This window comes from Bradysia coprophila, chromosome II (genome assembly GCF_014529535.1).
Source record: "Bradysia coprophila strain Holo2 chromosome II, BU_Bcop_v1, whole genome shotgun sequence".
NCBI classification, from domain to species: domain Eukaryota; kingdom Metazoa; phylum Arthropoda; class Insecta; order Diptera; family Sciaridae; genus Bradysia; species Bradysia coprophila.
In genome coordinates this window covers 5,318,813-5,333,049 of record NC_050735.1, presented here as the reverse complement: position 1 = coordinate 5,333,049, position 14,237 = coordinate 5,318,813, and the positions used below count along the sequence as shown (strand labels likewise).

General features: G+C 33.2%; 1 protein-coding gene across 17 annotated transcripts in view; it reads left to right on the top strand.

The window, feature by feature from the left end:
* The window catches only part of LOC119067842 (TLD domain-containing protein 2), a 118,445-nt gene that overhangs the window by 53,199 nt on the left and 51,009 nt on the right, over positions 1-14,237 (top strand). For 8 of the 17 annotated variants that reach the window (XM_037171093.1, XM_037171076.1, XM_037171032.1 and 5 more), the window contains exons 2-4: positions 5,544-5,795; positions 5,945-6,199; positions 6,697-6,872. The exons of 8 other annotated variants lie outside the window; for them this stretch is intronic. In XM_037171093.1, coding sequence (XP_037026988.1) covers positions 5,559-5,795; positions 5,945-6,199; positions 6,697-6,872 — 668 coding nt within the window. In that variant the 5' untranslated portion in view covers positions 5,544-5,558. Of the gene's footprint in view, positions 1-5,543; positions 5,796-5,944; positions 6,200-6,696; positions 6,873-12,519; positions 12,746-14,237 lie in introns of those variants that run through there. One more of the 17 variants, XM_037171165.1, reaches the window with a different exon arrangement.

Genomic DNA, 14,237 nt, shown 5'->3' with positions numbered 1-14,237 from the left:
CCTATCATCAATATATTTTATTCGATCAATGTACGACTTTGACCTTTACATGTCTGCGACGACGTTGAGAAACCAAAACAAAAGTAAGATGTAACTGCAATAAATAATCGTGCAACGTTTTTACGTTTATAATTAAAAAAAATTTATTAAATTATTGTGACGCGAATTGAAATAACCAGCGGGGCACCAGTTATACATATGCATATTTTTTATATACGCGATATATGTATCCGATAAACGCTTAACTAAACAAAACCTTTAAATTATGTTAATGTAAAAGAAAATCGATCACTTGATTATATGTTACCTGATCGTATAATAATGATGAATGAATTAATTTTGCGATTAAAAAAAAAACAATAATAATTCGGGTACCAGGCCTAAACCGCAAACCGACCGGCAATTAAGCTTTAAGCAACGTATGTGTATAGTGACAATTCGGAATTTGTTTCGCTCTTTTTTCAGATAAATATTTCTTATTCATTACCTTACCGCTAGTATGATGAAATTTTCGAGCAAATTGAATTAAAGACTGTAATTTCGCATTGCAATTGGGAATTGAATAATGTAATGACGAGTCGGTTTTTACGCGCTACCATGTATTAATGTGGGATTATGAGCTCTTCGGACATTTGATGAATTGGTGAATGAATTACATTGTAGCGAGTGATAAAAACGTTTTCATGTGTGCGTTGCGAAAATTCTCTTTTTCTCAACTCAATGCCGAAAAGTAAAATGTTTGTTGCGTTTAAGCATATTTATCACTAGGTGGCATAAATAACTATTTGAGTTGAGAATGTCCCTTTGAGGACTGAATATTTACTAATCGAAATTGAAAGCTCAAATTTTCGAAATACAAAGTTTTGGATAGTGTTCCAGTTCGAATTCGAAATACCCAAACCTGTCGGTTTGACTGCTATTTTTCTATCATATTACGTTTAGCTGAGACGAAATATTTCTTCGTTAACACTCTATTCAGTGGAGACAATGTATATTTTGGTTCCGCTCTCTTTTGTGAATACAGGCAGCGGGGACAAAATAAACATTTTTCCCCTGAACTGTCAGTTCATTTTTTTTTTTTTATTGTGTTGCAAGTTTGTATTCACATTGTAAAAAATTTTCGAGCGAATTTATGCTCTCGGTTCGCTCCGGCCACACACTGGGCTCAACTTGTTTAAATTTCTTTTTTTGTCTTCTTGGTATACAAATAACTATTTACGTTACCTAATCCTAATCCCATAATGTGGCGCTAACGTCTTTTAAATTTATAAGAAAATTTTTATTGTATAAAAACCTTAAACTCACTCACATTTAATAACATAATTTCCTTGGATGAAGTTAAGTAGCAATTAAATCCATTCCTTTCTAGTCAGAGCAATTACCATATTTCCGCCGTAAAAGAAATTGTTGAGTAAAATATTGTATAATATTATGAAAGCGAATATGATGCAATGACAATGAAATGGAAATGTTTTAACGAAATTTTCATAGAACTATGCGAAATGCTGTAGAAGTTTCAGAAAATCATTTGACCTTGGGTATATATAGATACAGGTATAGGCAGTGTAGTGTCTCATTTGTCAATGTGATGAATCTCTGTTTGTAGAAAAACTGTAAACAAAAACACAATGAGCTGTTGTTTTTCTGTATAAAAAGTGGTTTTTCGATTGGGTGTTAAAAGCTGTTTGATACAACTATTTTAACAGCAATTAGTAGTTGTCAAACAAAGTTCAGTTAGTTGGTTCAGTTCGAAAATTATTTACCGGTGTAATGGCAGATTATTTCTGATAATATTTAATCAATTTTCAATGTTTGATAAATTAGTCGCCCATTTTTTTATGTTCTCGTCCGATTTACATTGTATCGACCAAAACTGGTTAAAAAAATGCCAATCCTTATTTGCGAATCATAAATTATTAATTAAACAAATTTACGAATTCGTTTTCATTCATTTAATTCACTTGATCCAACTGAAATGGGTGCGAAATTTATTTTAAGAATTATCCACAGCATAACCACATTAAATGCGGTCAATAAGTAATTTGTTATCCTTTCGCATTTTCGCTTTGTTTCATAAAAAAAAAGAATTTTTATTATTGAAAAATTGTTAAAAGACTTTTCGGGGTGTGGTAGAACATTTTCGACCGGAGTACATAAATTGTATATTTCCAGCGATATCATGTAACCAGTCAATTTATTCGTAACACATTCTTGGGCTTAACAATTTTTTTCTTCTTATACACAGAAACTGACACGTAATAATTTCAAGCAAATACCGTACGTAATAATCGAATTATAAATTTTTGGTGTGTAAATTGTGTATTCGCGCTGTACGATTAGTTCATAAATATCAGAAATTGAATGTAACAGCTGGATATTTGTGCACAAAATCGAAAGGAAGGTATTTAATTGAGTATAAAATACTTGATGGTTAGACGAATGTCTTTGATTCATACATTTGCTGCAGAGCTCTCACGGTAATCTCATCATTTTGTTAAAAATTCTCGAATATTCTGTGTAGTTCGGTACGGTCTTTCTATGGTTTCTTCGTACTCTCAACAAAAAAAAATCAATCGAATTGAAAATGTTCATGAATTCTATCTTTCAAACGGGTACTGGGTACACGGGTACTAACACTCACACATGTGTCAAAGGTAATGAAGTAGAAAATTGAAATTTATTTCAAATTAATGCGACGCGAATATGGTGAAATATAATCCAATGTTCGATTTGAAAACCAACAAAAAAAAATCATTTGAAATTGAGACGCCGTAAAAGTATCATTCTCTCGCTGTGTATAAATGCCATATCATTGAACATTGAACAAAAAACTAAAGCTTTAATTGATTTTGAAACAATAATTTCTCGTAAATTTAATTCAGCAATATTTTCCGTTTGAACATGGGAGATATATCAAATAACAATACGGCGATTTATAGTGTTGTCATGATTTATTTAAAAAAGTGTTCATTCATTTTCCACATGAACGCTGAACATGAGAACGGATTGATTGTAACGAAAGAGTGTATTGTGTGCAATCGGAAAGTTCAATGATTTTGGTCACTTGCAAGTTGTTGCACAGCACATAACATCGTATTACAATTTGATATTTAATTTGCGTTTAATTATCGTAATTAATACGCTAAGTATTGACTGTAAATGTTTTGGTTTCTCGGCACACAAGACAACTTAATAATGCATGGCGCAAACACCTTGTAATTATATTATTTCAAGCTTTTATTGACAGACCAATGACATGTTGAGATTTATCAATTTCACACGTTTCTGATGGAAAAATTAATTGCACATTTTGTATTCATTATCACGACATGAATTGTTACAATTACTATCGGTACCGCCTTTCATCGACGCGGATCATACAATGTTTTAAAGTTTTTTTTTTCGAAAAATCGTTCGTACTAAATCCGATGCTCGCACAAGCTCGATAGTTTTTATAACGTCTGGTTCATCAATTACTCCCAATTATTAAAATGTCTGTGAAAACTCTTGCGATTAAAGTCAATTCACGCGACATTTTTAATGACACCAAGTAATGCCTTTATCAAATTTTAAGTGAAATTCATCTGGTATTACCTTCCAGCGTTAAATTCTACATTTATTACCAATTACATAATTATACAATTTGATTGATGATTCACTTGATGAAATCTTTCTTCATTGAAATTTCGGTTCTTATTACTGTCACCAGTCACTCAGAACAATAAACCCTCTCGGTAATATAATATTCTGTTGTTGTTGCGATTAACGTGTTTATATACACAGGAGAATATGGCATCGGCATTAGCACAATTAAATTTTCGGTTTTTCCATTGAATTGTGATGATCTATAAATTTTCAAATTTAATTTTTACGCCAGCAACGGTTCACATGTCATTAAGCACAATCATGGTGCGTCTTTCGGGTGGCAAACAAAATGTAATTTAATGGAATGTTTGAAAATTTGTTGGAAGAAAAGAAAATCGTAAAAGTGGAATCCCGTCGGGATATGCCGTACTAAAATAAATAAATAAAAAGTTATCAAACCCCTAGGCGGATTGGGAAGTGTGTCGCTGACACGCGTGTTACAAGAATAGCAAGAGGTTTCAATCTCGAGACGAATCAATCGATAAAATAATTCTTTAAGAACTTTAAGGTCTCCAAATCGGTTTTCATGGATAAGCTTGTCTAGCCAGCAAGCAATCTTATCAACTTAAATACCATAAACGTTGACTCATTCCACATTTGCGTAAATTAATACTCAACGTAACTTTCTAGCTTTTCGTTCTAAAATAAAACAAATTTTTCCTGACGTGAATGAAATTTGCTCAGACACGGTGTTTCATACACATATGCCGGAAAGTTTATCAAAAATCATAAATCAAGAAATTTTCTGAATAAACTTGATAAGTAATGATTCATCACAGAAATCATATTTTACGAAAAAAAAAATTACGATGAATATCCGATCCAGCGAGCACTTTGCAAATGTTATATAATATGACATCGTATAACACAAAGGGGCCGTTCATAAATTACGTAACGCTAGAGGGGGAGGGGGGGGGGGGGGGGTATGAGGCAAGCGTTACGGTTCTAACAAAATTGGGTCAAACTTGACCCTTTTAGCGTTACAGACCCGGGGGGGGGGTCTGAAAAATGTTGATTTTTGCGTTACGTAATTTATGAACGGCCCCAAACCAAAATTTGACGTCACAAATGATCGATTTATTACGTGCAATGTTTTGGGTTCGGTTTATGAAAATTGAACCAACACCAACGGCTGCTTTTGATAACACATAAACATAAACTATACAACCGAATTACATACACGCAATTTTCATTAAACCATTTGTGTTTTGTGTGGTTATAAATCAGTGGGTAAAGTAGCGCTACAAATTTAATCAGATTCCGGAATTATGTTGTATCGTTGTAATGTCAGCGTCAGGATGTTGATATATTCTGCTTATATTTTGTTTATTGAGATGTTAAATCCGAACAAGACTTTTATTAATTAATTTGAGAGAAACAGAGGAAACAGTTAGTGCAGTCACACCAATGAACAGCAAGATATTGGTGACGCAGTCTTAGTCTCTAATTTTATTGTGGGTTGTTCGAAAAATATGAAATATTACCAGCTGTTGGTATGTGCCGCGGTATGCGTTTAATAAAAAAACATTTCTAGACAGATTGTCAGGCAGCTCGCAATGCGTGAAAATATGCAAAGTTTTCATCTTATTTCTTATGTTGAGCAAGGCATGTTTATTGCCAAAATGCTGTCTGTTAAACGTCGCTTATATGTCTCTGCATTATATATGTCGTCACATAGACGTCGCAATCATGTTGAACTCATGAACTGCTTTTTGTATTCAAAACGCTTTCGGGAATTATCGATCAGCATTATCGCACCAATATCGAGTCCCCCACACCAACATTCTCAAAATTTTCGCGAACAACCCACAAAAAAACAATCTCAACCCCGAAATGACAATATCGTTCACATGGAAAGACTTACCGATTTTCATCGTTATCTTCTCTAAAACATTAAGGTTTACTACGTCGAAATGACTAGCATAATGTCGCACGGTAAATATCGCCAACGAACAAATTCGATTCCCACACTGTTCGCATTGGAAGAAGAGTGTATACCGGGAAGTGAAACACACAATGGCATACCGCCAAAGCCGCCCAGACGTAGTTCACTTGCACTAAATCTACTTGGAAATCGCGGACCTAATCCGGAAAAGCACACTAAGCGACGCAGTTCAATTGCTGTTGCATTTTTAGGGAGACACAATAAGGTGATTTAACGCTTCATTATGAATCCATTGTCGTTGTGAATTTGTCACAACTTATGTGCTTGATTCATTTAAAGAATTGAGTCTGATTGTCCAAATTAACGTCTCTAATGTCTTATCGCTCTGTTGTTTTCATATATTCGTGTCCACAGCATAAAGATGCATCGTATGAGGTTGCTGTGATAAGTGAAAAATCAGATAGTACGCAAGAGATTACCCGTAATAATGATGGCTTAAAATGGTCAGAAGACGAAACTATGGATAATTCGGATGAAGACGTAGAAGAGGAAGAGGAAGAAGAAGATGATGATGTAGAAAATGATGAAACCAATGACGACGAGTACGATGATAATAAACAAAATTCCAGCAATGACGACACAAATAAAACCCTGCAAAAAGTTGTTAAGGTGATAAAACTTTAAAAATAAAATTGGAATAGTTATTTATAGAGCCAAGGTTATCCCATCATTATCATCCATAAGTGTTTCGTTACAAAATAAATTCAAGTCGATGGGTAATATCCATTCTTATCAAAGGTCTTAAATTTTCAGTGAAAACACTTTGTCATGGATTAAATACTGCGTTCAGTATTTTTCATTGTTTGAAAATATTATTATTTTTTTCTAAAACCGCTTATCATAAGTACATTCAATTTGTTATTCCGATATTACTATCAAGTTCAGTTATCGGGCTCGGAGATGTAACTCATTTTCTTTGTTTCACTTATGAATTGCAACATCATCCTTTCAATCTAAATCAGACTATAAGTCCGATACAAGTCTCATGTCTTTTACAAACAAAAACTCGTAACAAAAAACGGCTCTAAATAACTATTTTTGCGTGCATTGATAAAAATTGATTGTTCGTGATACTCATAAAAGCAAAACCTCGCCTAAAATTAAAGGAAAAACGTCGCCGCGAATCATGGCAGATAAAATTGGACCGTAGACGTCGCAAGGGTCTTCTGTCATCCAATGAAGATGATGAGAAAGAAGAGTATGCAACACCGCCGGAAGGTTATGGGAGACAGAAACGTCATTCGTGGTGGAATATTTTTGTGCCAGAAAACTTGAAACACAGGTGAATATGCTAGCAATAAAAGTTTTGTTTAAGCGGTCTGACGGTGTGGTATTAAAAGTGTAATATATAAGTCGAATGGGGCAATAAATTCGTAGGAATCCGAGTAGGAATCTCATTAACGTTATACCTAACATTGTCGAATTAACTGACGATGGTAATCTTAATACGTTCTAGTCATGTTTGACATTTAACATTTGGATTGGAATACTTTCAAGACACTAATAGGACAACAAATTTAATTAATTTATTTAGTAAATTATTCATTTTGCTCTAAATATAGCTATTGTCTTTGTACCATTGTCACATAACTTTCAAATGTCAACATTTTATTTTATTGATGTTCAAAAGGAATGACTGTTAGCTTTTCGATTATTCAACACTCTACTGTCTATACTTGGCTGAAAATCTAATAAAATTGTTGGAAAATTTTTAACATTGAACCATTTTGAACTGGGTATCATGACGACCGACTAAGCTGTGTGTCTATTTTTAGCACTTGAATTTATCCTAGGAAAAAGTTGCTTTCTATTTGTGGCATTGATCCCTTGAGAATATTATAAAGGATATTCGAAAAAGCGACCTTTGTTGATTGGTATAACGAGGAGTAGGTTTAATGAGATGAAAGGAAAGTCCTTAGATTATCAGTGAAGGATTATTGGAAGCTTGTATTCGCGTAATTCCTTCCCTTTTGCTAGAATTCATAGTTAATGAGTAAAACAATTTATGTGATTTGAGAAGCACTTCTTAGGTACGCTTATGTCGCTTTTGTAGCTCGAAGTATAGGAAAACTCTTTTGTCGATGAAATACCCAAAAACATCCAATCCGTTCGTGTGTTTGTATACGCGAAAACTGATGTAAATCTTGTCTGATTTTGATGGACACTTTCCTTGAGAGAGCTATAGAAATCGTTCATAAGATCACTTATGAGAATTTTTCAAATCTTTATGTTTATATTTACGGAAGTACCGATTCCAGTTATTAAAACAGACAATGTAAGGTTATGATGATATCAATCAAGGAAAAAAGTTTATAAATTTCAGTTCAGAATATCCCACGAACAACGACACGTGATTGTAACTCTATTACATCAGTCGATAACCGATAGTGTTGGCAGAATGACAAATTATTAGAAGGTATCGTTGTTGATTTCTATTGCAAAGGTACTGTTTCATCAGTCGTCCTCTAACGGAATTTTTCGATTGGAATTTCCGAGTTACCTGTAAGCGATACCATAGCTTCTCTAAAGTGATTACAAGAATAGGGTTAATGTTTATAGAATTTAGAATTGAGGTATTGCTACGCTTTCATTGAAAGAATTGTGTAGCCGGTGCCGGATAATTATTTATCTATTTCTCTCTTCATGATCCGCTGACCACAGCTAGTTTTAGCCTTTTTAAAGCCCACGACTCTATGGAATTTAATTTTTCTATGTTTTTAAGGTTACCACAGTGTTTAAAAGTCAAATGTCAGTGGTTTGTTTTCGGCTTCAATACCCATAAGCGAGAGCTAGAACAACCGTATAAAGCTGATGTGCCTTGATATCTTAAACACTGGATAATATGAAAAATATCGAGGAAAAAAATCAAAATGTTTTAGATGGTTGTAGAATGTTAGTCACTGTACGACTGTAATGATAACATTTATGTTCATCTAATCCTTCAACATCGACCCCTCCGTTTCCCCATACAGTTTATCTTTTACATAAGATCCGATAACAGAGCATTCAAATATACGATTAATTTATTGATTACACAAAATCAAAGCATTGCTATTGTTCCGTCAACCGTCGACATTCGAAAAACACCAACTGGTTATGATTGATTTAATTAGTTTTAAATCTAAGATAAGCTTACATGCTCTTGTTATTATTTTTTGTATTATTATTTATTCTTTTGAATTTGAAATTGTAATTTCGAAATTTCCTAAAGATATCGACTAACTCCGGGCTACCGTAATCATTTTCTAATCTAGGTCATTCTAATAGCTTCAAACAAAGACATTTTAATTGAAAATCAATGATCATATTTCGACTTTAATTGTAAATTTGATGGAATTTTTAAAATTTACTGTAAACTGACATTGTTATGCCCACAATCCATTTATATGTTAGAAAAATAATTTCATCAAATTAAGTTAATGTCTACCCAGGACTCGACATTGTATTGTATGACAATCATTTATAATACATTATAGTGTGTCCTTCGAAACATACACCATGAACGTTGTTTATTTCTTAACTACTTTCAGTCTCCCATTTAACAATGTCTGATGGGAAAACATGCAGACTGTATGTAATGTTCTGAGTCGATAAACTTTCACAATATTTTTCTGATTACAAAGTACATTTTCTCTGAAATGTCAAGCTTTTTTGTATTATACTGTATTATACATAACGGTAACCTGTCGCAGGTCGGAAAATAGGAGATAAAATATTAAATAACAAGACGGTTCGAGACTCAATTACATTATAGAATTTGGTCTTTGTGGCCGTATAAATAGAGATGGGTGACTCTTCTTAACAATGCGACCGATGGACTTTCTTACGTTAATCAATAAGTCATTTTTTTGTCCAGATTCTATACAATTTTATGGAAAACAGAAGTTATTGAGACCATGCTGAGTTTCTCACCATGAGTTTATTGTGAATTGACACGCAAATTGTTGAGATTCTAAATACTAAAGTGACAACTAATTTGGCGAGTACTTCAGCCGCCAGTTTTTTGTTGAGTTAGGTTTGCGACTACTCAAGCATATAGGCTGAAGTACTCACCTAATTAGTCGCTACTACAGTCATAGTGAACCAATTAACGCGAATAAATCAAAATAATCATGGCGAGAAGTTTAGCTAGTTCACTGCAAGTGACTACTTTAGACTATAGGTTGATGTATTAGCGAAAGTAGTCACTGAGGTGACTATACATTGATATACTCGCAAATCCGGATTTAAAAAAAAACTCAAATTAGTCGTCAGTTTACTAGAAGTGCTCCAGAAACATTCAGAATGACGAGGTAATCCCAAGTTAGTTTTGATCTCTCTGACTGAGGAGAAGATAATCATGTATTTTGAGAACAAAGGAAGTATTCGAAAGGATTTTTTTTTGTCAATTTCAAAGGATTTTCAAGTATTTTTAAAAGGATTTACCCTTGATTTTCAAGGATTTTATCTTGATTTTTGAAGGGTTTTTTCTTGATTGTCCTGATTGTCAGGATTTTGAAGGATTTTCTTAGCAAAGATTTTTTGGGTGGGTTTTCTCTGTTTATCTGCCACACGCTTTCCTCCTATAATTTTGACTTAATTTATTTAGTAATAGAAAAACAAAAATGATTTCACCATTTTATCGATTAAAATCAGGATTAAAATCTTATTCTCCCATTCACATCACATTGACTTCTAATTATTCACTACTGGAACAGGAACACGAACAGGATATTTACAATAAAGAGACATTCACTGTGAACATTTTGTGTCATTGGCCCGTAAAATGCATAAAACATACTGCACCAGTTGCACTTTTATTTTATCGGTTCAGAACACACTATTATGTTACATAAATGCAATTAAGATTATTCACTTCAATGTAATCTTGTTCATTGCCAATTTTTCTTATATAGGTAAATCCGGTTTGATTTCATAGCATGATTACGAACTACTAAGATTCTCAGTTCACGTCGAAAGAATTGAATATGACTGCTTAATTATGGATATCTATTTCGTTGTGAGGATATCCATATAGCAATCTGTTTTAGTTGCATGTAAATTTCTGTACACATACCCTCCCGAATAGTGTAACATGAATATTGAATGTAATGTTTACATGATCTTCACTCTTCAGCGTTGCAAGGTTCTACGCGTTCCACGTTAAATTAAAATAGAAAAAAAATTGTTTACATTCCGAGCAAGACAAGGTACATTTTGAATTATTCAAAGTTTACTAATTAAACACTTTGTACGTCTGTATTTGATGAATGAATTTTTTACACTTGTACAAATGTGAAAGACCTTCTAAAATCTACATCTATAATTGACGAAAATATACCTCTACGCTCAAAACTATTGTGGTAAGTTGTAGCTAGTTTCGTTGGTTTCAGAAGTGTAGAATTATCATTCGAAAAACATCGCTTAGAACAGGGCCAATATTTTGAAAATGGATTTGCTAAAATTTTCCTAAATTTGATAGAATTTTCCAAAAATTGGTAAGATTTCCTAAAATTGGCTATACATTATGATAGAATTTCGGCTTGAAGAAAATGTATCCCTCTAATCGACTAAGCCCTTAACTTTCGTCATATTAAACGTAACGTTAAGACAAACGCCCATTTTTCCACGAAGGACGAAAGAGAAACAATTACTTCGGTCACATTATCAATTATCACACATTTCACATTCAGTGCGGTGAATTTGTCTTTCCTAAATAAACTTTCAGTGGAAGTGCTTGGATAAATAGCGCTTTCATTGACGATGATAAATATCAAATTAATTTTCTGTTTTTCTGTGTCGAAAAGAACACAATTAACAGAGCGAACATTATAATGACAATGTATTTACCATTGTACCTAAAAATAACAGTAGGTAACACTACCGCCTGTGTAACGTATACATATATATCTCATAAGTAAAATAAATGTTTTCCATGTCTACAATCAAACATTGATTAACTTTGTGATATTCTCATGCATTTAGTTCTTGTGAAAACAAACACACAGTTTTCGAACATCTAATTAATTCTGTTGATTTTATGTGCCAAATTTTTGGTGTGTTGATGGTACGAATATGAGTGTGAAGAACGTTATCAGCTTCCATTTACAGAGCATTTCAACAAAATGATAGTACAGCTTCTAGTGACGTTTACACTATGTTTACATTGCAAATACTATTAGTTTTCGGGTTTTCAAAATAGAAATTTCCACACAATTTTGCTGACACAATTTTTCATGTCTTGTTTATATGCATTCGTAGTCACGTAGTCACGATTACATTGACCGTAAATGTTTTGCAAGCTTCCGTTTGCGGGTTGGTAAACGGGTTGGTATACTTGAAAGGAAAAGTTTGCGGTACTTTCGTTCAATTCAATTTTCACGTGATGTCTATCACTTTCCGAAGGCTAAGTTACTTACGTTAAGGTTTACTGATTTTGCGAAATAATTCCCTTATCGCACCGCACTAGATAGTATGCTTAAATCAAACCACATTCACTGTGAAAAGATAAGTCTCCACAACACCTCTCTACCGGGTTAATGTAACCAGTACACCTCTCTACCATGGTTAGTGTAAACAGCACAGTATCTGCAGTAAAAACTTTTGTGCTCATGTTCGTCAATAAAACGGAAGGGAGTGAGCAAATAAATATATTCATTGTCTCCCCACTGGCAACTAACTTTGTTCAAATATTGACTGGAAAAGTGCATTATGACATACCTAACCGAATTTTCGAAAAATCTAATGGAAAAAGTTCATCTCGAAAAGTTTTTATCATAGTTTGTCTGTGTGCCTCGTGTATAGTATAGAGTCATATTCGTGTGTATAGATAATGTAAGATGATGTTGTGTATTTATGGAAATCGTTATTTTATCGTCCATGACATCAGTCTCGTCATCAAAACAAAATAGCAGAAAAAAAAAAGTTTTATAATTTACAATAAAATGAACAGTAGCTAATGTAAAGTCGTACGAAACGTGCGTTGATTTAATAAAAAAAAGTTTTTTTTTTATAAATTTTTACTTTACTGGTTTTTCGTATACTATTTTGAGAATGTGAAAGTAATCATTTCCAGTACTGTTCGCAAGAGTTGTAATATTATATACGGTGAACCTATTCACTATGATTAATTCAAACTCATAAAACCGTTGTGTCAAAGTGTGTTTGTACAAAATTGTAATATTAAAAGACATTAAAACGATATTTGAGCAGCAAAGTTAAACAACATTTTCGCTTGGGACTGTATTTTTAAACGGTTGTTTGTGTTGAGCAATATATGCTTTGCAGTTAAATTATATTAAGATCGTACTGGCTAGATGTAACCTATTGTTTGGCTAGAAATGAAACTTTTAGAGGAGAAATTAATTCAAATAAAATTTTACAAAAAATTCTAAGCGACAGAAAGAATTGACGATTATGATTTTTTTGTTCCATTAATTAGTCAATTATCTCCGTACATTAACTCTAATTCGGTATACCTCCTTATCGTTTCATATTTCTTATAATTTTTGTCAATTTCGTTTCGTTATCCAATTATACTCAGTATCGTCAATGGAATACGTATGGATGTGTATTGTGTTCAATAAAAAAAATGTTTTTCTGATTGATTACCATTTACATACTATTAACAGGCCACTTGTTAAACGAAGTTTTTTTTTTTGAACATGAAATTAGCCATTTTCTTTCTTGAATAAGCCGTCGTCGTCGTCGTCTTATCAATGTCATATGCTTTTTTTGGTAAACTGATATCGTTAAGCCACATACAATGTGCGCGTGTCTGTGACAACGGTTATTATTAACCTACACTTGAAAATGAAAGCATTTTCAGGAGGGTCGGTGTTTTCAATTTCGTTTCTCTGTTGTTCTAGGTTTTCTTTCGTCGCTTCTTTCAACTGAAACCCTGTACACAACGTACCTGCTTCTAAACTTTGTTTTGACGTCGTCAGCTGTGGCTTTACACTAGTCAAAACAACAATGTATAGAGTAGCACTTGCGTTTATTTTATCCGATATCGGAAGATAAGCACAAAACAGTTCCAGCATGTGGACTTAATTAATACAGACGTGTGTTTCGACTGTTTGTTTAGCGAATTTTTCACCTGCAAATACGGTTTATTGGCTTGTGACCTGAACAATTTTGATCAAATGTCGACTTGGTTGATCATACGAATGCGTAGTAGTTGTTTTCAATAGTTTCATGACCAACCATTTCTATCGAAGGACTAATTTATGATAAACAATCTGTTTACTCCTCCATCGAAAGTATATTTGCTGGTAACTGAAAAAAAAAAAAACTAATCAGAAAATAACCTGACATTGTCATACTCATCGTCTCTTTATGTTAATCTGTCATGTTACAATTACAGTCCATTTACACGAGATTGATTATTTTCTTTAACTGAACGATAATTCTTTTACACATGTACTTTCCTAACCGACAGTTGGTATAATGGATGATTGTCTTGTGGTCTTTGTATAGTTTAGACGATCAGAAGACCGACGACACATTTATCGTCTAATCGCAATAGATCGAGAAATTTAATTTTGATTGTGAATTAGAGGTTACCAATAAATTCTGCCAATAATCTACTGCAAATGTGTCTGATATTGTTTATTGTTGTGCCATAATATGACCAATGGACATTGTACGTACTGTACAGATAAGTAGT